The sequence below is a fragment of the Peromyscus eremicus genome, chromosome 12 (assembly GCF_949786415.1).
Source record: "Peromyscus eremicus chromosome 12, PerEre_H2_v1, whole genome shotgun sequence".
Lineage (NCBI taxonomy): Eukaryota > Metazoa > Chordata > Mammalia > Rodentia > Cricetidae > Peromyscus > Peromyscus eremicus.
Window position 1 is genome coordinate 56,213,269 of NC_081428.1, and position 23,917 is coordinate 56,237,185.

The window sequence follows — 23,917 nt, forward strand, 5'->3', positions numbered from 1 at the left end:
CATTTTTGCCTCTTTAGGGCAGCAGCCTGGAGACAGATTTTTAATTACTGATGTCCTGGCCGACTCTGAAGCTGATATGCTTTTGGTTACTGAACCAAGGCCCAGCATTTAGGAGCTTGGATTCCTCGATCCTGTGGAAAGGGGCTTTCAGAAGGTTACGAGACCTCCCAGGGATCTCCGAAAAGAGACTGGTGGCTAAGGCCGTCAGTAGCAAATTGGTCTTGGTTTTCTAGAGTAGCCCTTTTCCCAGCACTTGACGTGGACCCTTTGCTGGGCGCAAGCGAGGCCAACCTCCCCCTCTTCCTAGCCCCACTTCTTTCCACGCCCGCGTTTCCCCTTTCTTTCGCTTCCTTCTTCCCAGTTCCCAGTTCCTCAGGTCGCCCTGCATCCCGCCTCTTCATCCTGCCAGGTCTGTCCGCCTTGCATCCCTACATCCATCCATTCTGCCCCTGCAACCTGCCTCTTCAAACTGCCCTTCTAGACCCCGCCCTCATCCCCACCCCACCCCTCCCAGCCCTGCCGCCCCGCCTCCTGAAACTCGCCCCGCCCCTTATCCCCGCGTGTGCATCTGAGGTTGCCATAGCTACGGCGCACCCAAGCTCCCAAGCCTCCCGTAGCTGGTGTTCTGCTGGCGGGAGGAAAGAGGCAGCACCATGAGCCGCACAGTGACCACCCAGGAGCCCAAGACCAAGCTTCAGGGGTTTCGGTACCGGTGCGAGGGGTCGAGGGCCAAGGGCAGCACCGCCAGTCGAGCGTACGATTTCCTGTACGGTAAGGGCTAGCCACTCCTCCGGGGAGGCTACAGTGACATGGTGGGGGTGTGGTGAGTGAAACAACAACAAGCAAGCAAACAAACAAACAAACAAAAACCTAGCTCCAGGACAAACCCTCTGTCCCCCACCCCATAGTTGCACGCAGGTGGCCGCACGATCTGCAGCGCCACAGATGCGCTCACCTTCTCCAAGCGACAGGAGGGGTCACCTTTGTTCTCCTGATAATTTATCCTCCTGAAACCTGGTCTGAGGTTTTGGATGCTCATTCAGAAAAGTATGAAATGACTTACAGAGCTAGAAAGTCAGGCAGCGTGCCCGCATTCAAACTGCATAAAATGTGCAGTGGAAATGATCTTCCTGCCTGGACAGCTCCAAATTCAGTGTTCTTGTTAAAGAGGTGCCAGTTTCTCCCCTGTTTGTTTTCAGAGGCCTTTTGTTTTCTTTCAACCTTTTTATCTATCAAAACATTGTTAATAGACCTGGTGAACTGATTCCCCCTGGGCTAATTAAGCTCCAGTTTATGTTCATGCCCTGATTTTCCACTTGTGGTCTATTTCTCCCGGCCTTAAGTTCTGGTCCATTCATGTTTGTAGGCTTCTCGAACCTATTCCTAGTGCTGGTACACAATGTTAGGTATGCAAGTGTTAACTAAATTATTGGATTTACTGCTACAATGATTGGAACCATGTAAGCACGATGTTTTCTTTTTCTGATTTTGCTCGCTGTACAACAAAGCTGTCGCCCGAACCTAACATTCTTTTCAACTATGTCCCTTTGGATTCCCATAAAACATCCATAAGACCCATTTTCCTTGGCCTGGGCTGTGTAGTGACTGCTCACATGATCTGCCCAGTGATCTACTCTGTCACACCTGGTTTCATCTCAGGAAATAAATCTAATAAATGTTTGGCCCAGGGTATTTGTTTCCCTTAGGGAAAAATCTACTTGGGAAATCAAATGTCTCTCTGAAAGCTGCTTATGAATTTAGTGTCATGTTGTTTGATTTCTTCTTAAAAAATAGGTTTTATTTGTTTATTTATTTATTTATTTAATGTGTATGAGTGTTTGCCTGCATGTATGTATGTGTACCACGTGTGTGCCTGATACTCTTAGAGGTCAGAAAAGGGCATCAGATCCCCTAGAACTGGAGTTACAGATGTGAGCCACCTCACGGGTGCTGGAATGGGAACTGAGCCTTCTGCTAGACTCCAGACTTGCAGCTAGACTAGCAACAAGTGCTCTTAATAGCTGAGCCATCTCTCAGGCCTCCCATGGCTTGATTTTAATAAATAATACACTCAGTCTCCAGTGCCCTTCATCATTAAAGATATACCCGGTGGTATATCTTTATACACTTATAGTATCAGGTTAATCAGTTATTGACCTTTGGAGAGATAACTTGGGTCCACCATCGACCCAGAGTCTTTATAAATCTAAGGGATAAATTCTAAAGATGACTGATATTATTTATTTCTTATTAGAGAGCGATATTTTCTTGCCATGTCTATAATTCTCAAGAGGGCATGCTGTTTGCATCCTTCCAGTATACTGAACAAGGAAAATGGTTCTTAATTTATCTATCCTCCGTGTGTGTGTGTGTGTGTGTGTGTGTGTGTGTGTGTGTGTGTGTGTGTTGGGAGAGAGGTAGAAATCAAGACTGGAAGCCTTCCTCAGTTGATCTCCACCTTATTTTTTAAGGCAAGGTCTCACGGGACCTAGAGCTCACAGATTCTGCTGGGTTGCCCCGGGGATCCTCCCGGCCCCACCTCCCCAGTTCTGGGTTACAAGCACACAGGCTACTGTGCTGGCTTTTTATGTGAGTGCTGGGATCTGAACTCGCATCCTCATGCTTGTGCCCTAAGCACTTTGCTGAGTGAACTGTCTTCTCTGCATGGCTAAATTTGTTCTTTTGACTGGAAATGGGAATAGTGTTCATATACAAGATTCCTCCTCTTGAAGTATTTTTTAGGTGACCCAGACCCCAAAAGAAATCCATTCAGAGGAGAAAAAAAAGGAGTATGTAGGGTATTGTGTTTGAAATATGATCGGCTTTTTTGTTTGCATTCCAATTCCATAACCTGAATTGGAATTCCCAGGAAAGAAACACATGAAACAGATTCCCTGCTAGATGGGAGAGGGTAACAGGACCATCAGCTGCTACAGTTAAGTGATGTCTAAACTCTCTAATTTGCTTTCCAGTGAAGAAATTACAAGCCAGGCATACTGGCACTTTCCTCCAGCCCTTCCTTCCTGCTCAGAAGGCAGAGACAGGAAGATCTCCTGCATCCAGGAGTTCAAGGCTAGCCTGGACAGCATAGCAAGACTCGGTATTGAAAATGAGAGAGGGCCAGTGAGATAGCTCAGTATGTAAGGGTCTGATGACCTGGGTTTCCTTCATAGAAACTACACGGTTCAAGGAGAGAACTGGTTCCTGCAAGTTGTCCTTTTGTGTCTGCACATGAGCAGTGGCAAATAAACAAATGCAAAACAAATCATTTTCAAAATGTACAGCAGTGGCCCAAAGCTCAGGGAGCGACCCAACAGTATCTGATCGGATTGAGGCTCGCTCCCTGAGCGGGAACCTATCTCAGACGCTGCTCGGGCAGCCAAGACCCTGAGACCAGACAGGTCGTGAACCTAGGGGAAAATAAAATACTGCTGTTCTGCTAAAGGAATGTAGCAAATTACTCTTAATGACATTCTGCTATCCTCACATATCAGTGTTTTGTCCAACCATCATCAGAGACGTTACCTCCTGCAGCAGAAGGAAATAAACACAGAGACCCACAAAGGGACAATATGCAGAGAATAAGAGACCTTGGAACACTCCGTCCTACATGGGATGTCTGCATCCAATCCCTCTCCTCAGGGAATTCTGAGGAAGAGGAGGTAGAAAGATTGTGAGAGCCAGAGGGGATGGAGGACACCAAGAAAACACAGCAGGACTGACACTCACATGAAACCACAAGGACTGTGGTAGCATGTACAAGCATGCCTGGGTCCAAGCCAGACGGGGTCCCAGTGCTGAGAAGGGAAGTGGACACAAGCCCCCAACCCTCGCCCAGAAGCTGTCTCCACCTGATAACCACTCACAAAGGAAAAATTAGTTCTCGCCAACAGAGTCTCACTGGATATATAAACCACACCTAAGGGCAGGCCCCATGCCCAGCCGTAGATGGCCAACAAAAAATAAGTACAGTGGCATTTTTGGAAGTCCTTTGTCCCATAATGCTTTGGTAGGGCTTTTTGTTTTCCCTTACAGATCTTTTGCATATATATCATGGTTTCCATTTTTGTGTTTTTAATGGGATTTCTATGTAGTAAACAAATGTGTGTGTGTGTGTGTGTGTGCCTTTATATGTGTTTTTTGTGCTTTTTCTTTGGGTCTTTTTCTTCCATTTGTTTCATCTTATTCCAATTTGTTTGCTTTTATTTTATCTTATTTTACTCTATTATTATTTTTCAGATGCCTGTTTGTTTTCTAAAGAGAAAGAGAGAGAGAGAAAGAAAGGGTGTGGGTTTGAGTGGAAAGGGAGGAGGATCTGGAGGAGTTGGAAGAGGGAAAACCATAATCAGAATATATCGTATAAATAATCTATTTTCAATTAAAAATAGAAAAAAATAAATAAAAACGAGAGAGATACAAGGGAGAAATTCGCCTTCTTTCCTGGTATTCTCACTGGAGATGTAAACATGCTTTATTCTTCATCTCACTTTACTGCTTTACAGACCCGTTATTTATTGTGTCCAGTGAGCGAGACCATGCACAGGCGAATATCCAAGCCACCCTGGTTCGAAGCAGACTGGTAAGTCTAGTTTATCTACTAGCACAACCCGATCAATCTGAATCGTCTGGTTTGACTTCTGTACTAACCAGATGGATCCGTCAGGACTTTGGGTACTGTAGGAGTTACTGCACTATGATTACAGGGACCAGGCATGTTAATACATGTAGCTCATTGCCAGGCTTAAAAGTAAGAGTGAACAAAGAACCCATAAGCTGGGCTGGAGAGATGGTTCAGAGGTTAACAGTGCTTGCTGCCCTTGCAAGAGGATGGGAGTTCAGTTCCCAACAACCACGTGTGGTGACTCAACCACCTGTAACTGAGTGGCCCTGTAACTCCATTTCTGTGGGATAGGATGGTCATCTGGCCTCTGTGGACATCTGGATTCATGTACACACACACACACACACACACACACACACACCGAGAGAGAGAGAGAGAGAGAGAGAGAGAGAGAGAGAGAGAGAGACCCATAAGCTAAGTCAATGGAAATGAGGTATGCACCCATGTTAGGAAATTTAAGTAGCCGGGCGGTGGTGCTTTAATCCCAGCACTCGGGAGGCAGAGGCAGGTGGATCTCTATGAGTTCGAGGCCAGCCTGGACTACAGAGTGAGTTCCAGGAAAGGCGCAAAGCTACACAGAGAAACCCTGTCTCAAAAACCAAAAAAAAAAAAAAAAAAAAAAGAAAAGAAAGAAAGAAAGAAAATTTAAGTAGTGGTAAAGCATACACAGTACAGAATAATATAGTCCTGCACCCGCCACATAACTATTGTCGCCAGCTTTTTGGGTATCCTCTTAGAGATAGTCTGTGCAAGTACAAGTTACTCCTCCTCTCACGCTAGAGACATTGTTGTGTACTTTTGAAAAAGCCTACGACATAATTAAGTTGTATTAGAAAAGCTGACCATATAATTTTGACCTTTTCCTCTCTGCCTCACTTTCCTAACATTAGAGGAAAATTCCCAACTTTAGGTTCATGTTCAGTAACCTGTATCACTATCCACGATGTTCTATGTACTGGAGCAAGTCAGATCCCGTCCCATCGTTTATCAATCGAGAATGGAGGGGACAAGAAGCCAAACACAGAGACGTCCTCTGGCTCCATGCTGCGTAAGTACCAGGGGGTCCTGCTCCAAAACATATGCAGGTTTTTAATGAACATATTGATATTTTTAGAAATTGTAATTACTCTGCATGATTTGAAAACTTCTAGCTGTGATGTAAATCCCTCTTTCTAAAACAGGGCTGGTTAAGAAGCAAAAGCCATACATTTTATCCATATAAGTGTTATATTTATTAACCATATATTATTATATATTAATTTTATAATTATTTATAAAACATATACATATATTAAATAAATAAATTATAAGATATATGTTTATATGATAATATATATTATTAACCATATATGGGTATATTGTTTTATGTTTATATCTTTATTTACAAATGTTTATATTTATATAAATATGTATGTAAATATATTTACAATTAAACAATATTTATACATGTTATATATGTAGGCATGTGTGTTTATGGTATGTTAAAGGACAGCTCTCCATCAAAGACACGAATGGTCCAGTCTATTGTTCCTTTGGCTCACTTCAGAAATTACAAGTGATCTTTTTTGATGGAACCTAAACTATGGTTGTTTTTTTTTTCTTGTTTTTTGTTTTTGAGACTTACGAGTAAAGCACCTTCAAGAATAAATCTCTTGAAATCTTGATTATGTAAATGACTTGCAAGTAAGTCATGGTAAGTTAATAAATAATAATGTGTCCCAGACAGGGCATAGAATTAGTCTCTGAAACTCTGCTATTTCCATTAAAAGTGACTATTTTTGTATTTGGAATTTTATAAATCTACTCATTTCCCAACTCTGATTTCTTCTTCTTACCAGATCCAGTACTTCTCTCTGGTCTAAGACGACAGCTAGGTGCACTCTCTGTCACAACACCCAGAAACACGGCATGTAGAGACGATGAATGTATTTCTCTGCTTCATTTTAGAATGGATGCTTCTTTCCAGATGCCCAAGGAAGAGTACAAAGATCCAGAAGTTTCTGGAAGGAATCGCTATAAATTCTTTGACAGGTAGAAAGCAAAGGGTAATAAATGTTAGAGCCCGGAGGCTATTAGGAGCCGTCCTTAGGGTGGTGGCAGCAGTTACATTCTTAGATGGGTGCAGCCCACCAGCCATTGTGTTCAGTTCCTTACTTAAATGTTATCTAATCTTCACAACAGACATAAAGGGAGGACATATGAGTTACCCATGGCAACAAAGGATGTATAGTTGATACCAAAACATAGTCATCAAATGAAGTCAAATATAACATATATCTTGAAATCACAGTGTAGGAGAAATTGCTAAATGTGTCCAAATGGACACTACTTGTGAATGTTGCTCAAACCCAGTTAAAAGATTTTCTTTATTTCATTTGTAACTCCTACTCCTGTGACAATCATATACTCAAGGTGGACTAATCTAATCTAAAATGAGGATATCCTTGCCAATCTTGGGTTGGGAAATAATCTTGATACCACATCTGAATAAGCTTCCTTTCAAAGGTGAATTCCTGATCTACAGTGTCATATGTAAACATTTCCTGATGAAGATGTTCTGATACTGACTGGTTGGGCTGTTTTTTTGTTTGTTTGTTTGTTTTTGTTTTTTGAGAAATTTAATTTCTTATCTAAAATAGATGCAAATTCTTAGGCTCTTGGGAGGAGGGGGAAGCTTTAAATGAGGGCCTTGGTCATTTCAGAAGGTCTCAAGAGCTTGAGAAGTTGCCGGAGACTGATAGGTACTTGAGGCCCAAGTGCAGACATGTTTCTGAGCGCGTGGCTGCAGAGGAGATGGCAGCATTCAGACTGAGGATGCAGTCCCCAGCTGTACTCGATATTGCCTGGATCTCCTGGGCCAGATCTGCGAATTTGCATTTTAAATAAGAACATCTCCAGTGGTTTCCTATACACAAAACTTGGAATATTGCTAACTTCCTTTTAGTTTAGTCAAACTCATTGATTTTTTTAGGGAAGAAATATTAAAGTAAGAAGAAAGCTTGAGCCAGTATGAAACTCTCACGTGTGTTCCCCCTTTTTCTCCCAGGCCCTTCCTTCCATTTCTTCAACAGATGCCACTCAATGTTGTCTTAGCAACATCCAAGTAAGTGACTTTATTTCAAAACTCTCTCACCTCATCATTCACTTCATGTTTACTTCAGGAAGACAGTTCTCTAGATCAATACTTTGCAACCTATGAACCACTGACCACCATAGACAGGAGCCTTCCTGGTCCCGCCGGTGACTTTCTGGGTGCAAAGGTCTGAGCAATACTGTTCTATGACTTTTCTAGTGAGTCCTAGGTAACACTTAAAAAGAATAGAAATAGCCAAGCATCAGACATAGGCTGCTGTTTTATATACCCTCTGTTTAATAAAGATGAATGGCTATGTCTGTATGGATATAATGGTTATGACATAAAATATGTTTCTGATAATGAGTTATCTGTGCTGCTATAACCAATTGTCATAAACTAAGGAGTGAGTGATTTATAAGTAATAGAGATTCATTTCTCATGTTTTTGGAGGCTAGGAAGTCTAAGACCGGAGAACCAGCATTGAGTGTCTGGTGGAGCTCTGTGGTATGTCTTCCTATGGTGAAGGGGGGAAAGGCCATGCTCATACATACTGAGAAGCGGGAGGACAAAGGGCCCTAAGTCATTAACTCTAGTACATGGATAAGATTCCAATCCATCTGTGAAGGCTTACACTTCCCAAGAGACTCCACCTTTGAGTACCATCAAAACTGGAATTAAATTTTTCATCCGTAACACACACACACACACACACACACACACACACACACACACACACACGTGTCCTTTTTTGCTTCCCTGGAATACACACTTGTTGGTGTACAAAGGTTTATTTCACATAAAGGAGCGAGACACATTGAGAGCACAGCGCAAGGAACAAATGGCATTAATTTCAGGGCAAAACTGTGCCTACCAACACTGTCCCTCTCGCCTACGATGGCTACAGCGGTGTCAGCTCTTGTTGCCTGGAACTGGTACAGGAGAAGTGCAGGACAAGAAACAGCCACAGCGGCTCCTCTAAGATTCCAACACCAGAGCATCCAACCCTGAAGACCAGCCAGGACACAGCAAGGGCCAACCGGGGAGCCATGAGGAGTTGGGGGTGGGGGGAACGGTCTGAGTCCTGGTCAAGGCTGAGGAAGAGGTAGGAAGAGGCCACTCTTGTTTTACCTTCCCCTAAAGCCAACAGAAATGGCGGGAGACCATAGTTTGAAGAAAATCAGCAAGGAAATTGCACAGGAAGTTACTACAGGTGTTCTGTCTGAGAAGACTTCCTCTTTTGCATCCCTTTCCCGGACTCTCCTAAGAACAGCCTAGGCATCAGAAACCGTCCTCTGAAGAACTGAGACAGCCTTATCATACTCTAACCACATTGGATCAGATAGTTCAGATGTGCGGTTGTAACTCTCTTGTGATTGGGATAACATAAAGACACTTGGGCATGCTAGGAAAGCACGCTATTGCTGAGCTGTATCCCCATTTCCCCATTTAAGATAGTTTTGACACGTAGCTCTGGGTGTCCTTGAACTCATGAATCTCCTGCCTCAGCCTTCTGAGTGCCAGGATGACAGATAGGCACCATTACATAAAAATGAGAGGGGGGAAGGTGGGGAGGTGGAGTGGGAGGAGGGATGAGAGGGGGATCTGTGGTTGGTATGTAAAATGAATTTTAAAAAAAGAGTGGAAAAAATAGAAAACAGCACTCTGAGCACTGTTAAAAAAAAACAGAAAAAACAAAGGAAAGAAAAAGAGATTTTATGAGTCTCAGAAGAGGCTTTGGCCCTTTAAACAAGTTTGAGACTGTTACAGACTATGGGGACTTTTGAATTGGACCAAATGCATTCTGCATTATGTTATGGCTACAAGCCTAAGGGAGCCAGAAAGTGGAGTGAAGGTTTGAATAAAAAATGGCCCCCACAGGCCCATAGGGAGTGGCAAAAAAAAAAAAGAAAGAAAACATCAAAAAGTAATCTTACTGTTTATACCATTTAGTAGTGAGAGTGCCTTCTCATTTTCAATGAATCATGACATTTTGGGGTTGCTTTTGTATAAACTTCCATATACTTTGGGATGGTATAATACTTGTGTCCAGTTATTTTTGAAATAGACGTTAATAGAATAATTTTTGATGAAAACAGAAGAAGCTATAAACAGTATTAGATTACTATTTGAATAGCTACATAAATTCCATTAAATATATGTATTTATTTTTACATTTTAGACAGATAGTTTCTTAAGGCAATGTAGATCAGGCTGCCCCATGCTATGAACCCCAGCTCAGGACTAAGGCTAGCCTCAAACTCGTATTAATCATCATCACTCTGGAGGTTGAGGCAGAAAGATTGCCATAAGTTCAAGGCCAACCTGGGCTATATGAGACCTTGTCTCAAAAAAAAAAAATCCAAAACAAAAATCCAAAACAAATAAACTAGCCATTTTTGTTGGAATCTGTTTCCTTCTAACTTGTGAAGCTGGACCCTCTCCATCCTTTAAACCTTTACGTATGAGGAAGTTGTATTAAACAGTGTCTATTTCACCTTCCTCTGCTTTCTGTTGGGTGCATTATCTCTTCATGCATCTGATAGAAGTTCTCCTTTCTGATTTGTGGTCGTCCTTTACTTTTCTGTGGAACTGTTAATTGACTTATTGATTTCTAGGGGCTTCTTATATAGAGAGGATATCTAACATTCTATCATAAATGTTGCACATCCTATTTTCAAGTTTGCTATTTATATTTTAAAACTACGATATTTCAAGTCTGGAAGTTTGAGCTTATCCCTTATTTCTTTTACAAGCCATACATTGAAAGGCCTTGAACAAGGATGGTACACTTTTCAGACCTTTTTTGAAGTTTAACATCTACTTATCTGTCTGTTTCTCTGTCTATGTATGTGCGTGAGTGTGGGCACACGGGTGCCATGCCTGTCCGTGGATGTCAGAGGACAACTTCTGAGAGTCAGGTTCTCATTCTCTCTTGTTGAGGGGGGGTCTCTGTGCAGTGTGTTCCAGGAAATCCGAGGGAGGGTCTCTGTGTGCAGTGTGTTCCAGGCAATCCGAGAGAGGGTCTCTGTGCAGTGTGTTCCAGGAAATCCGAGGGAGGGTCTCTGTGCAGTGTGTTCCAGGAAATCCGAGAGAGGGTCTCTGTGTGCAGTGTGTTCCAGGAAATACGAGGGAGGGTGTCTGTGTGCAGTGTGTTCCAGGCTACCCGAGAGAGGGTCTCTGTGTGCAGTGTGTTCCAGGCTGTCCGAGGGAGGGTCTCTGTGCAGTGTGTTCCAGGCAATCTGAGAGAGGGTCTCTGTGTGCAGTGTGTTCCAGGCTGTCCGAGGGAGGGTCTCTGTGCAGTGTGTTCCAGGCTACCCGAGGGAGGGTCTCTGTACAGTGTGTTCCAGGCTACCCGAGGGAGGGTCTCTGTGCAGTGTGTTCCAGGCTACCCGAGGGAGGGTCTCTGTGCAGTGTGTTCCAGGCTACCCGAGGGAGGGTCTCTGTGCAGTGTGTTCCAGGCTACCCGAGAGAGGGTCTCTGTGCAGTGTGTTCCAGGCTACCCGAGGGAGGGTCTCTGTGTGCAGTGTGTTCCAGGCTACCCGAGAGAGGGTCTCTGTGCAGTGTGTTCCAGGCTACCCGAGGGAGGGTCTCTGTGTGCAGTGTGTTCCAGGCTACCCGAGGGAGGGTCTCTGTGTGCAGTGTGTTCCAGGCTACCCGAGGGAGGGTCTCTGTGTGCAGTGTGTTCCAGGCTACCCGAGGGAGGGTCTCTGTGTGCAGTGTGTTCCAGGCTAGCTGGCCCTTGAGCTCCCTGCTGCTCCTTTCTCTGTCTCTTATCTTACACTAGGAGTGCTGGGGTTACAGACACATGCCCCTGCAGTGGGCTCCAGGCATCAAATTCAAGTCATCAGACTTGCCCAGCGAACACTCTTATCCCCAAGCCACCTCCCTGACCCCAATATAAATATTTTTACTTGTGCAATTTTTTTGAGACAGCTTCTTACTATATAGCCAGATTTGGCCTCTAACTCATTATGTCCCTATCTCCCTAGTCCTGGATTATAGGTGTGTGCACCATACCTGGCTATGTATGCTAACAAAACAAAAGAAAAACACTTTTACTTATTTATTTTGAGTTTTTTGTTTTATTTTTGTTTTGTTTTGTTTTGAGACAGGGTTTCTCTGTGTAGTTTTGGTGTCTGTCCTGGATCTTGCCCTGTAGACCAGGCTGGCCTTGAACTCACAGAGATCCACCTGCCTCTGCCTCCTGAGTGCTGGGATTAAAGGCGTGCGCCACTGCCGCTCAGTGGGTGGCAGGGAGTGTTTTTATGTGAGTGTGGGAGCACACGTGTGACACTGGACAACATGTGGGAATCAGTTCTGCCCTTCCATCATGTGAGTTCCAGAGATCATACTCAGGTTATCAAGCTTGTTGGCACGCTCCTTTTCCCACTGAACTATCTCACTGGCCCCTCCTTATACTCTCTATCTAATACACACACACACACACACACACACACACACACGCACGCACGCACGCACGCACGCACGCACGCACGCGCGCTTTTGCAGTCTCGTTTTGGCAGTGTTGAAACAAAATCTGGAGTTGCCTGTTGTGGAAGGCATTTGCTCACCGCTGCACATGCTCACCCTGTTACTCCAGCCTTCATTCAGGAGTCACCGTCCACAAAGGCAAGTGGCTTCCAGTGCTCGCTTCCTTCCACGAGCATTCTCTCCTCCACGTGTCTATAGGGAAACAGCTAAGTCGGGATACACCTAAGAGCAGAGATGAAGCAGGGACGGTAGCAATGCTGAACAGGTCCAGGAGTGTGGATACAAGACCCCCACCCCAAAGCCATTTCTAGCTGTTTCCCACACAACCGCTTTCATGAGGAGATCCAGGTGTTTCTGTCCACTCACTGCCAACCAGGTTATTCTCTAAGAATTGTGGGGCACACTTAGTCATACTGGACTCTGTGCCTGTGAGCATTTATGGGGGGGGGGGGGATGGGCTTAATAAAGCTCAAAGACTTGTTTTTACCTGGTTCTGTAGTATTTCAGATGTTCACGTTGAGTTTCTGCCTTTAATTTTACCCTCCTAGGCTAGAACCATTTGTTTTTTCTCCTGAATCTTCCAAGTATGCCATCATCCCTTCAAAGTCTACTGTGGGCACTCAGACCGATTACCGGGATTCAGATGTGCAAACAGATCCGTACACTCCAGAATATGTCGTGTGTCAAGACACTATTCCTGAGCTCTTGACCCTGGCTAGCCTGACTTGGGGTGAGTTGGTAATTGTCACTGAATATTGCAGAGAGTAGTACATGACACTGTGTTCCTGGGAATGACGCATATTCAGGCAGTTCTGGTTTATACGGTGAAGTGATAACTCAAGTACTGGGAGAAAATATTTGCATATAAAATATTAGGGAGGGGCTGGTCTCCGTCTTCAGACTATACAGGACTGCAAACTATTCAACAGCAAGAAAACATAATCTTATTTAAAAAAGGGCAAGGAGCCCAAATAGACATTTCTCAAAAGAAAACAAGTGGCCAGAGATTTATTGAAAAACAAAGGTGGGTTCCAGAATGCAACCAGGTAGAAGAGAAAATGGGATAAGGGTCATCCAGCAGCAGCAAAACTGTTTTTATTTACAGACAGTGTTCATTCTGGCTCAGTGGTTACGAACACTGATCTTCCAAAGGACCTGGGTTCCACTCCCAAGACCTACACGGTATCTCACAATCATCTGTACCTTCAATTTCAGGGAACAGGACACCTTCTTCTGGCCACGCATGCAAGTGATGCATAGTCACACATGCAGGCAAAACGATACCCATGCACATAAAATAAAATGTGACATATTAAAAAAGAAAACTAATAAAAGGCCACTGTGGCAGTGCACACCTTTAATCTCAGCACTCAAAAAGCAGAGATAAGTAGACCTCTGTGAATTCCGGGCTAGCCAGTGTTACATAGTGAGACCCTGTCTCAAAACAACTCACTAAATATCAGAACTAAAAAGAATGATCCACAAGAGAGCTGATCATGAAATCAATGTGCAAAAAAGACCAGTAACGTCACTGCATGATCAGCATGTAATCAGAAAAGTTCTTGGGAAAGGTCACAGCATAACTGTAACTTGATCACTTAATGACTAGACATGCAAAGACTTTATTGAAAAAAATTAAAAATGGTCCTTTAGGCCTACAGAGGTGTGATTAAGGCAGAAGCAGACCACGCTTGTGAGTGGGAAACTCATGCTCAAACGGATATGATTTTCTTCCTTAATGAGCTATACCTTCAGGTAACTCTGACTGAGATCCCTGCTCCTACTCTAACTGTCCCTGTGGAAGTTAGCTCTCTGTATTCGTAAAGCCTGCAGGGGGTAACTGAGGTTGACTACAAGCCCTTTGGGAGAGAGTGGACCCAGCAGGAATACCCGGGAGGGTAGATTTAGCAGTTTCCAGGATTAAAGCAATCCTATTTTATGCTCTAGCTTCCAGATTGGAGCATTTCTTCTAAGAATCCTAGAGACGCTCACACTGGGCACAGTGAGAACTGATCAGGGGTGAGCTCACACTGGGCACACACAGTGAGACAGAGCAGGGGTGAGCTCACCCTGGGCACACACAGTGAGACAAGCAGGGGTGAGCTCACCCTGGGCACACACAGTGAGACCTGAGCAGGGGTGAGCTCACACTGGGCACACACAGTGAGACAGAGCAGGGGTGAGCTCACACTGGGCACAGTGAGACAGAGCAGGGGTGTTCATTGCAGCCTTGTGTAGATGTAGATGTAGACAATCCAGGTGTCCATCAGAGACGTACACTTAAACCGGATGAAGTCCTAGATCTGTGAGTGCAGTCAAGTGCCCTCACCACGGAGCTGAGTAAAGACAAGTTTCAGAATAATACATGTGTAATGGCTTTTCAGCCTTTGGCTAAGAGCAACCCTAGACTAACCCATGGATCATGCTTTGCATGTGACTGTTTTTAAAACCAGTTCATTTGTTTTCATGTAGTTCTTTTTGTTTCATCTCTGAATCAAATCTGGTCTCTGATTCCTGCCCTATCAGGGGAATAAACGTCAATCATAAGAACACAAAATAGACTACTGTCCTTGACCCCGACCTCCACTTCAGGCGACTTACTTCACCTTCTAGCCCCTTGGTTTCTTTATTTGCAAAACAGGAATCATTATACTTCTGTGATAGAGGTTTATTGAAGAGTAAATAAATTTGAACAGTTCTTGCTATATTGTAAGTGATTTAAAAGTGTAATTTATCACCGGGAGGTGGTAGTGCATGCCTTCAATCCCAGCACTCGGGAGGCAGAGGTAGGTTGATCTCTGTGAGTTTGAGGCCAGCCTGGTCTACAGAGTGAGTTCCAGGACAGCCAGGGTTATACAGTGAAGCCCTGTCTGGAAACAAAACAAAACAAGAAAATGTAACTTATCATTCCCTACAAAGATTCACAAAATGCCAAGATTGGGAAGAATACTCTAAAATTCCTTCTGTGTTTTTTTTGGGAGAGGGAAGTGGAGAACAGGGCTCGCTACGGTGATTAAAGAAATATTTAACTTTATTTTTAATTTTTTAATTTCTTCCATTATGAAAGGCAAAGATATTTGATATATACTACAGCTGCCTAATATGAATATGGCATTTTCATACTTTTTGTTTAAATTACTAAACAAAATCCTACGGAAATACTATATATATATATATATATATATATTATATGTTAAACATGGGACTATCCATTTCTTTTTTAAGCTGTTACCTTCTAAGAACATATTTTCCTTAGATTAAAAATTATAGTTATGTGGTTGTGGGAGGGCATGGGGGAGGGTGTGTGCATATGAGTGCAGGGGCCTGTGGAGCCAAAAGAGAGCATTGGATCCCTTGGAGCTGGAGTTAGAGGCTGTTGTGAGCTGCCTGATTTAGGTGCTGGGAGCCAGACTCTGGTCATCTGCAAGAACAGTGTGTACTCCTAACTGCTGAGCCTTCTTTCCAGGTCCTACTCATTTCTTTAAACGTATATATTTCTTCATACATTAAATGAATTGAAAGTATTTCCACTGATTAGTAAACAAGACTTGAAAGAAATAGAACAGAAAATTAAGAAGTAACTCATTGTATGTGGTAGAAACATATTTTTTCTTTAGACTTTTCTGGATAATTTTTTTTTTTTTTTTTTTTTTGGTTTTTCGAGACAGGGTTTCTCTGTGTAGCTTTGCGCCTTTCCTGGATCTCGCTCTGTAGACCAGGCTGGCCTTGAACTCACAGAGATCCACCTGCCTCTGCCTCCCGAGTGCTGGGATTAAAGGTGTGCGCCACCACTGCCCGGCTGGATAATTATTTTTAAAATGAAAAAAATATTAAACAGGAAACTCACTCGACACCTATTTCCTTTGGTAGTTTTTGGTCTTATGAAGGTAATGCACCAAGTCACAGCTGTGTTTAGATCCGCTAGCCACAGAATGTGCAACTGTATACCCAAAACCTGTGCCAGAGAAGGGTAGGTTGAGCTAGGTCTTGGCTTGTGTTTCTGAGCTGCTCAGGAGCTATAAATGCCTCCATTGGCCTTTGAACCCTTAAAGGTGGAGGTGAGGCATAGTCCTAGACTGTATATTCACGATAGGGGACAAAATGCAAGGAATCATATCAGCTAATGGTCATTTCTTCATCTGTTCTTTTTAAAAAGTATGTTTTTTTTTAACTTTCATTTAACAAATTCCCGGTCTCTGATCTATTTCCCCCTCTGCATTTAACATTTCCTAGAAATTGTATGTATTTTTATTTTAAATATGTGGATGTTTTGTCTGCATATATGTCTGTGCACCACGTGTGTACAGTGCCCGCAGAGGTGCCAGACCCTCTGGAACTGGAGTTACAGATGGTTTTGAGATGGATGCTGAGAACTGAACCTGTATCCTTTAGAAGATCAGCCAGTGTTCCTAACCACTGAGCCATCTCCCCAGCCCCCTCTGCATTTTAAAACATGGACTTGTCTAGTACAGGACATTCTAAGGTCTGATCATTTGTAGGCATCGACCATTCCCCCAGTGCTTTCCCTGAACATGTGCAGCCCACGCAATATTGCTGCTTGTTTTTACTCTTAGCCCTTTTACACTTTGGGGGCGCCACCCAGCTCCCCAGTAAATACACACGGAGCCTTATTATTACTTATAAATGCCCGACATTAGCTTGGCTTTTTTCTAGCCAGCTTTTCTTGAATTATCCCATCCACCTTTTGCCTCTGGGCTTTTATCTTTCTCTATTCTCTATACCTTTCATTCTTTCTTACTCCGTTGCTGGTTTTGTAGCTGGGTAGCTGGCCCCTTGAGTCCTCTCCTCCTTTTCTCATTCCTTGATCTTTTCTTCCCAAATTTCTCCTCCTATTTATTCTCTCTGCCTGCCAGCCCTGCCTATTCTTTCTCCTGCTTACCTATTGGCCGTTCAGCTCTTTATTGGACCAATCAGGTGTTTTAGACAGGCACAGTAACACAGCTTCACAGAGTTAAACAAATGCAACATAAAAGAATGCAACACATCTTTGCACCATTAAACAAATGTTCCATAGCATAAACAAAAGTAACACATCTTAAGATAATATTCGACAACCAAACAACTTCTGCCTCAGTAAGAGGAGGTATGGAAGGCACAGGTCACACAAGTTTTGAGGCACCCCCGGGAGCCTTTCCCAGTGACGTCATGCTGGAGCCTAGCCTTTGGATTCAGAGCAGGGCAGGAGGAAGGCAGACAGTGGTGGCTTGTGGGTGTGCCCTGTGTTCCTGAGCTGTGACACCCACCCTCCTCCGCAGGCCGAGGTCTCCCAGCGGGACAAGCCGAGGTGGAGATGATAGAACGGGCCCGGGAGAAGCGTGTGTGGGAAGCCACTCTGCCCCCACTCAACGACAGCTTCCAGATTGAGAAGAGGAGGAAGATGATGAACGCCATGGAGAGGAAGGAGTGGGCCTTCAGAGAGGGAGAGATTGAAAAGTAGGTTCTCTGGCTCCTGGACATTGGTGAGAGCAATGTTCTACACTTTATTATATTATTGTTGTTGTTATGATCATCATCATCATCATCATTATTATTATTTTGGTTTTTTGAGACAAGGTTTCTCTGCGTAGCCCTGGCTGACCTGGATCTCGCTCTGTAGACCAGGCTGTCCTTGAACCTGGAGATCTGCCTGCCTCTGCATCCCAAGTGCTGGGTGGCCACTTTACTTATTTATTTATTTTTAGCCTGGAAGCGTTTCCCCCAAATACCTGTTTAAAAATAATCCTCAACCTGTGCAGACAGGAAATGGGGCTTCTTGTTCTTTTGGGAGCAGTCACCCACTCATGGCGTGGCGCTCAGGCCTCTCCGTGTCCCACCAAACATCCTCCTAGCCGGCCCTCTCATTCCCACCCTCCAAGGTTTCATAGGATGCCTGAGTTCTAGCGGGAGCTGATTCCCACTGGAAAGGCAAATTGTGGAGACTTTGTCCATGAAGAGAAGAGCTTGTGTGGTGATGTACATCAATGACACTATGTCTAGGAACTTTTTCAGTTCTCAATCATTTTATGTTATGGTAGTGCTGCTGCTTGTAGCTAGAGTTTTCCTGCCCGGCCCACAGTCAGGACAAATTTCTCTCACCTGCCAGTCCCACAGCCTCTCAGACCCGACCAAGTAAACACAGAGACTTATATTGGTTACAAACTGTATGGCCGTGGCAGGCTTCTTACTAACTGTTTTTACAGCTTAAATTAATCCATTTCTATAAATCTATACCTTGCCACATGGCTCGTGGCTTACCGGCATCTTCACATGCTGTTTGTCATTGTGGCAGCTGGCAGTGTCTCTCTGACTCAGCCTTTCTCTTCCCAGCTTTATTCTCCTTGTCCCGCCTATACTTCCTGCCTGGCCACTGGCCAATCAGTGTTTTATTTATTGACCAATCAGCAACACACTTGACAAACAGACCACCCCACAGCAGCTGCTGCTGTTGATGATGATGAAGACGATGGTGATTGTTGTTATAATGCATCACATAAGGCCATTTCAACACATATATAATGTGCTTTGAGCACATTCTCTGGATGTGTTTTTGGCAGTGAGGTTGTGGTTGATGTCTAGAAACGATGAGAAATTATTAGGAACAAAGACTCCTTACCAAGCACGCAGGGAAAGCCCTTGCTGAGGCTGGCAAGCTGTTTCAGTTTATACTGAGGCCTGTACTACTCAACAGCAGAGCTATCAAAGCCCCTAACATACAAGAGCAGGGCCAAGAGAGGACTCAGTCTATTGCTGAATTTTTTTCTTCCAATTCCTTTTTTTTTTTTTTTTTCCTTTTTTGGTTTTTCGAGACAGGGTTTCTCTGTGTAGCTTTGCGCCTTTTCCTGGAACTCACTTGGTAGCCCAAGCTGGCCTCGAACTCACAGAGATCCGCCTGGCTCTGCCTCCCGAGTGCTGAGATTAAAGGCGTGCGCCACCACCGCCCGGCCCAATTCCTTTTTGATCAAGCCTGAATCAAGACTATGTGAAGTTTTGGTAAAAGCTGACAATTCATTGGAAGACAGTATGCGTGGCAGGCGTACTCAGCGTACTCTGTGGTCTGTAGACATCTAAATTGGTTGTTGGTCTTTGGAGAGGAATGTATCTTGTAAGAAGGCACATATTTAGAATATTTCTGGCCAGGGTGATCGATCACCTCAGAAGGCAATTTAAAACTGAGTCCAATTTTAATAAACGTGCTCCCCCCCCCCACACACCTCCCGTGTGCAGGGGCTCTGCCCTATGAGATGGTGAAGCCGGGTAAATGCATGGTTTCTGGGCCCCGGCGGAGCTGCTTGTGGCCTGTTGGGGCTGAGGGTGAAGAGGGGCCAGAGGATGAGGTAAGAGTCTGTTCCCGTGTCCCCCTCCCCTAGGCAGGCACTAGGCAATGTGCTGGGCTGTGTGCTAATGCTTGTAGAACCCAGCCGAGGGAAGAGCTCTTGGAGATGGGAGACTTGGGAGAGGAGGCATCTGAGAATGTTGTAGGGAGAGCAAGAAGCCATTAATGTCCATGATGATGAAGAGGAAAGGTGTGCAAACTTTGTGGAGACCTCCAGATCCCCATAGTGACTCGGACACTTAATATTAATTATGAAAGCTTAGCCTTAGCTTAGGCTTTCCCCCACTAGTTCTTATAGCTTCAATTAACCTGTCCTTTGTAATCTACATTCTCCCATGTGGCTTGGTTACCTCCGTTCTGTACCGTATGTCTGACATCTTCAGAGTCTGTGGCAAAATCCATGCCTAGATTCCTCCTCCTCTTCCTCTCTCGCCTGGAAATCCTGCCTAGCCTCTTCTGCCCAGCTATTGGCCATTCAGCTCTTTATTAAACCAATCAGAAGGCTCATCCAAAGCCTACTCAATCAGGAGGTTAGACTCATCAGTCCATGTTGGAGCAAACCTCCCAGATAGTTGTGTTTCACACTTAAGCTTGAGAAGCTAGCGGGCACTTACTCATTTAGCGCCCACAACAACCTCGTGGGGGAGGTACTATTATCTCCATTTTGCAACGGAAGAAATCGAAGAAAGAGGAAAATGGAGAGGTGACTCTGGTACCACCTGGTGCAGCCACTGCCTGCTTCACAGTGGGATGTGTTCTGAGAGATGTGCCGCTAAGTGAGCCCATTGCTCGTGAATCTCAGAGTGCACTTTGTTAACCTGGGCAGTTATTGCTCACTCAGTGCGGCCCTTCGATGCGATTAAAGACGTGATATGTATGAGGTGTACGAGGCTTGCTGCCAGCATAACATGGCATAAAGTCTTACACTAAACTTTCCAAATAACACAGTAAAAATAATAATAAAAGCCCAGTCTGGAGGTTTAGGCCTGTAATGTCAGCAGTCAGCATGCTGTGAGGCAGGGAGAATCAGGAGTTCAAGACCACCTGGGATGGCGTATTGAGTTTGAGGTCATCCTGGGCTACATGAGGCCCTGTCTCTAAATAAATTAATTAATTAAATAACAATAAACAAGCAGAGTACATCTGCCAGCCTCCATAGTGGATTGTTAACCATTACCAAGTGCTGTACCTTATTGTATTTGCTGCGCTTTCACGGGGCTGGCTGCCCAGGACGTCTGTTTACAGTAGCATCACCATAAATGGGAACAGCATGTTCAGCTATGGCGTCTCAGCAACTACACACACATCACTAGGTGATGTGACTTGTGCAGCTTCTTTACAATGTTATGGGACCCAGTATATAAGACCCACTGTTGGTCCCAGTTCATCGTGTAGCCTGTGACTATATATCCTTCGCTCTAGGAAGCAGGGAGACTGTTCCCGGGTGGCTTCACGTTAAAAGCATCTGCCTCTCTAAAACCATGTGTCACCTGGCTCCACCCTCCTCCTTGCACTTAGAGAAGGTCTGACACGTGCCTGTCCTCTCTCTGCCCTTGGCCTTTTCTGAGATGGAATTTCCCTATGTAGTCCAGGCTGGCTTTGAACTTGTGTCCTCCTGCTCAGCCTTCCACATGCTGGTGTGCATACCACTCCAGGCTCCCCAAGGCCTTTTGAACCGTTTCAGCTCCCTGGTTGAGGCTGGACCTCCCCTTTCTCAGTGTGGCAAACCCCACACCAGCTTCCCCCCCCCCCCCACTTCTCCCCTGCTTGTCCCCCGCCCGGCCTGGAACTGATCTTGTGTGGTAGCGTTGGCTTGTGAGCCTGTCTGCCAGCAGTGTGTCTTGTCTGTCTGTCGTTGTCCTCCTACCTGGCACACGGTGGGCACCTCATAAACACTGGACAGATGAGTGCGCAATTAAGTGAATGGATTTCCAAGTGGGAGTGAGACGTGTGCAGAGCTCAGTTTGGACCAGGAAAAGCTTGACAGCCATTTGGAGCAGAGACCGGAAGGAGGGAGACCATCAGCTGGGAGGGCAGGTTAGGAGAGAGAGGTGGAATGAAGCAAGAAGCTTCTAGAAGAGGAAAGATCTGCAGAGGGGAGGCCGGTGGGAGGCAGGGGTAGATGGAATGAGCCGGGTTTGTTGTTTGGTTTGTTTTGAGATCAGCGGAGACAGCAGGGGGTCTAAGTAGGCCAATGGTGGTTCTGAAGTAGCTGGGGCACAGACTTCACCATCACCTGCACGGGGTTGGATTTGTAAGCAAGGTAGCCAGAGAACACGCGAGCAGAGAACACGGATTTTAAAAGGTCAATGGCGGAGTTCCACTATGTGGGGGGACCAGCCCTGTCTCAAGATCGCTTACTACCCCAGCTTCCTTCACTCCCTCTCTTAACTCTTAGCCTAGAACCGTCGACAAATGTCGTGTTCTGTAGGTTCGGCTGTCTAGAGAGCCAGTCTCTCACCCCATCGGCCTGCTCTGCTCTTTGTGTGCTTTTCATCTTCCGGATTGTGCACATGCACGCACCCCCTTCCCCGCGCTCCCACTGCGTAGAGATCTGCCGCGGGAGTGTCTGCCCCTGGATTTCAACTCACTTGTCCCATTTTGGCCACAGTGGTCTTTTTAAAGCACATGGATATGATGCTCACAGGAAGGGCCTGCTGTGGCCCTCAACTAGACCTCCCGGTTTGAGACGGTAATACTCTACAACCCACCCCAAGATTGCAGGAGCTGCGTCTGGAGGTTCTGAAGCAGCTGCTGAAGAGGCGTGAGGAGAACCAGAATGAGGTGGACCTGAGGCACCTGAACGCCCAGTGGTGTAAACTGCAGGAGGCGAAGGAGGCCAGGGTGGCGCAGATCCGGCGCACACACGTATCAAGTAACACGTGGCGCGAGCCGGCCAGGGTGGGGACTAGGCTTTGGGGCTTCGACCGAGTCTCACTGAGCTATGATGGGGTTCTGATTTGGTCCTAGTGTATCACATAGGCAAGGGAGAGAGAGGAGTTACTTTTGAAAGGTGGGCAATGGACAACCGCTAAGAAAGTCAGGTGACCGTGTTCTAACAAGTAGTTGAGTATGGCACACGTACATACGCCAGTGTTGATCTTAGGTTCCTACATTCCTAGCCCAAGTCTCTGCTTAGAAAGTCTATGGATTGACTGGTTGTTTTTTAAATTCTTGCCCCCTAAGATATTTTAGTCTTCCTTCTTCCTAATTGCTTCTCTCCAAGAAATTTTTAATGCCACAGATATATTTATGCTTCTATGTCCACTAATTATACATTTTCATTTTGTGCGTAAAAACAAGAAATATTCACTTTATTATTTGTTCAGGGCAAGATTAAGGATGACTACACAAGAGGCCGAGGAGATGGCTCAGTGACTAAGCACACTTGCTGTGCAAACACAAAGACATGAGTTCAGATCCCCAGCACCCCTGTGAAAAATTAGGTGTGGCCATGTGTTCAGATGTTGACATTTTTTCTTTTCAATACATGACCTAGTTAGTGATGGACTCGAGTACGTTTTAAAGATAAATAGTCGAATGCAAACTATTTCACAAATTCTAGCACTCCACGTCACATAAAAAGCCCTGCGGATGAACCCTAAGCAGCAGGTAACAGGTGCAAGGCAGCAGTGGGCCTGGGCCCTCCTGCAGTATAACCCTTCACTCTTGTAACAGGGCTTCCTTGTTAGCACTGGCCTAGGAAGAGCTGGGAAGGGGATGGCTCTATGGGGAGACGTGAAGGAAGAGCACATGAATGTGAACATGTGACTCCCCAGATGAGTGTTTGGATATGCACAAACGCACCTTCTCCCTCGTGTGACTCCCCAGATGAGTGTTTGGATATGCACAAACACACCTTCTCCCTCGTGTGACTCCCCAGATGAGTGTTTGGATATGCACAAACGCACCTTCTCCCTCCACCCACCAAGCACATGGATATGATGCTCACAGGAAGGGCCTGCTTCTGAAACTCTAGTGTTAGCCAGCGTGAACCTGCAATACTCCCTCTGCTAAGAGTTGGGCTGATCTAGCAGTCCACATAACACTTATTTTCTATTTACTTTGGGTTACTTTCAGTTACTGCAACTTCTATTGACTGCTTCTTCTTAGCCCAGAGCTTGTCATCATCAAAGGGATGTGTGGGGGGCGGGAGGGGGGTGCATGTGCACATGCGTGACTCCACGTTGAGGACACTAGCTGCTGATTAAGCTTCTGCCACCCTTGCCTGTCCGAGCCACACAGGTGGCAGACCTGTTTCTACCGCTGCATTCTGGCTGTCCTGGGCCATGGTAAAATTCCGTCAGCTCCATATCCTCCTGGTGAATCAACCTAGAGTTGCTTTACTCTTCGGCATTTATAATTCAGAGCAGGATCTGGGAGAGAATCGTGACAG

General features: G+C 45.1%; 1 protein-coding gene across 1 annotated transcript in view; it reads left to right on the forward strand.

Annotated features, from left to right (window-relative positions):
• Positions 1-564: 564 nt before the first annotated feature.
• Positions 565-23,917, forward strand: part of Cfap91 (cilia and flagella associated protein 91) — a 48,009-nt gene continuing 24,656 nt past the window's right edge. Inside the window, exons 1-8 of the mRNA XM_059277113.1 lie at positions 565-771; positions 4,503-4,579; positions 5,512-5,669; positions 6,569-6,652; positions 7,668-7,724; positions 12,737-12,918; positions 17,465-17,642; positions 22,239-22,396. Of these exons, the coding sequence (XP_059133096.1) occupies positions 654-771; positions 4,503-4,579; positions 5,512-5,669; positions 6,569-6,652; positions 7,668-7,724; positions 12,737-12,918; positions 17,465-17,642; positions 22,239-22,396 (1,012 nt within the window). The 5' untranslated portion in view covers positions 565-653. The remainder of the gene's footprint in view (positions 772-4,502; positions 4,580-5,511; positions 5,670-6,568; positions 6,653-7,667; positions 7,725-12,736; positions 12,919-17,464; positions 17,643-22,238; positions 22,397-23,917) is intronic.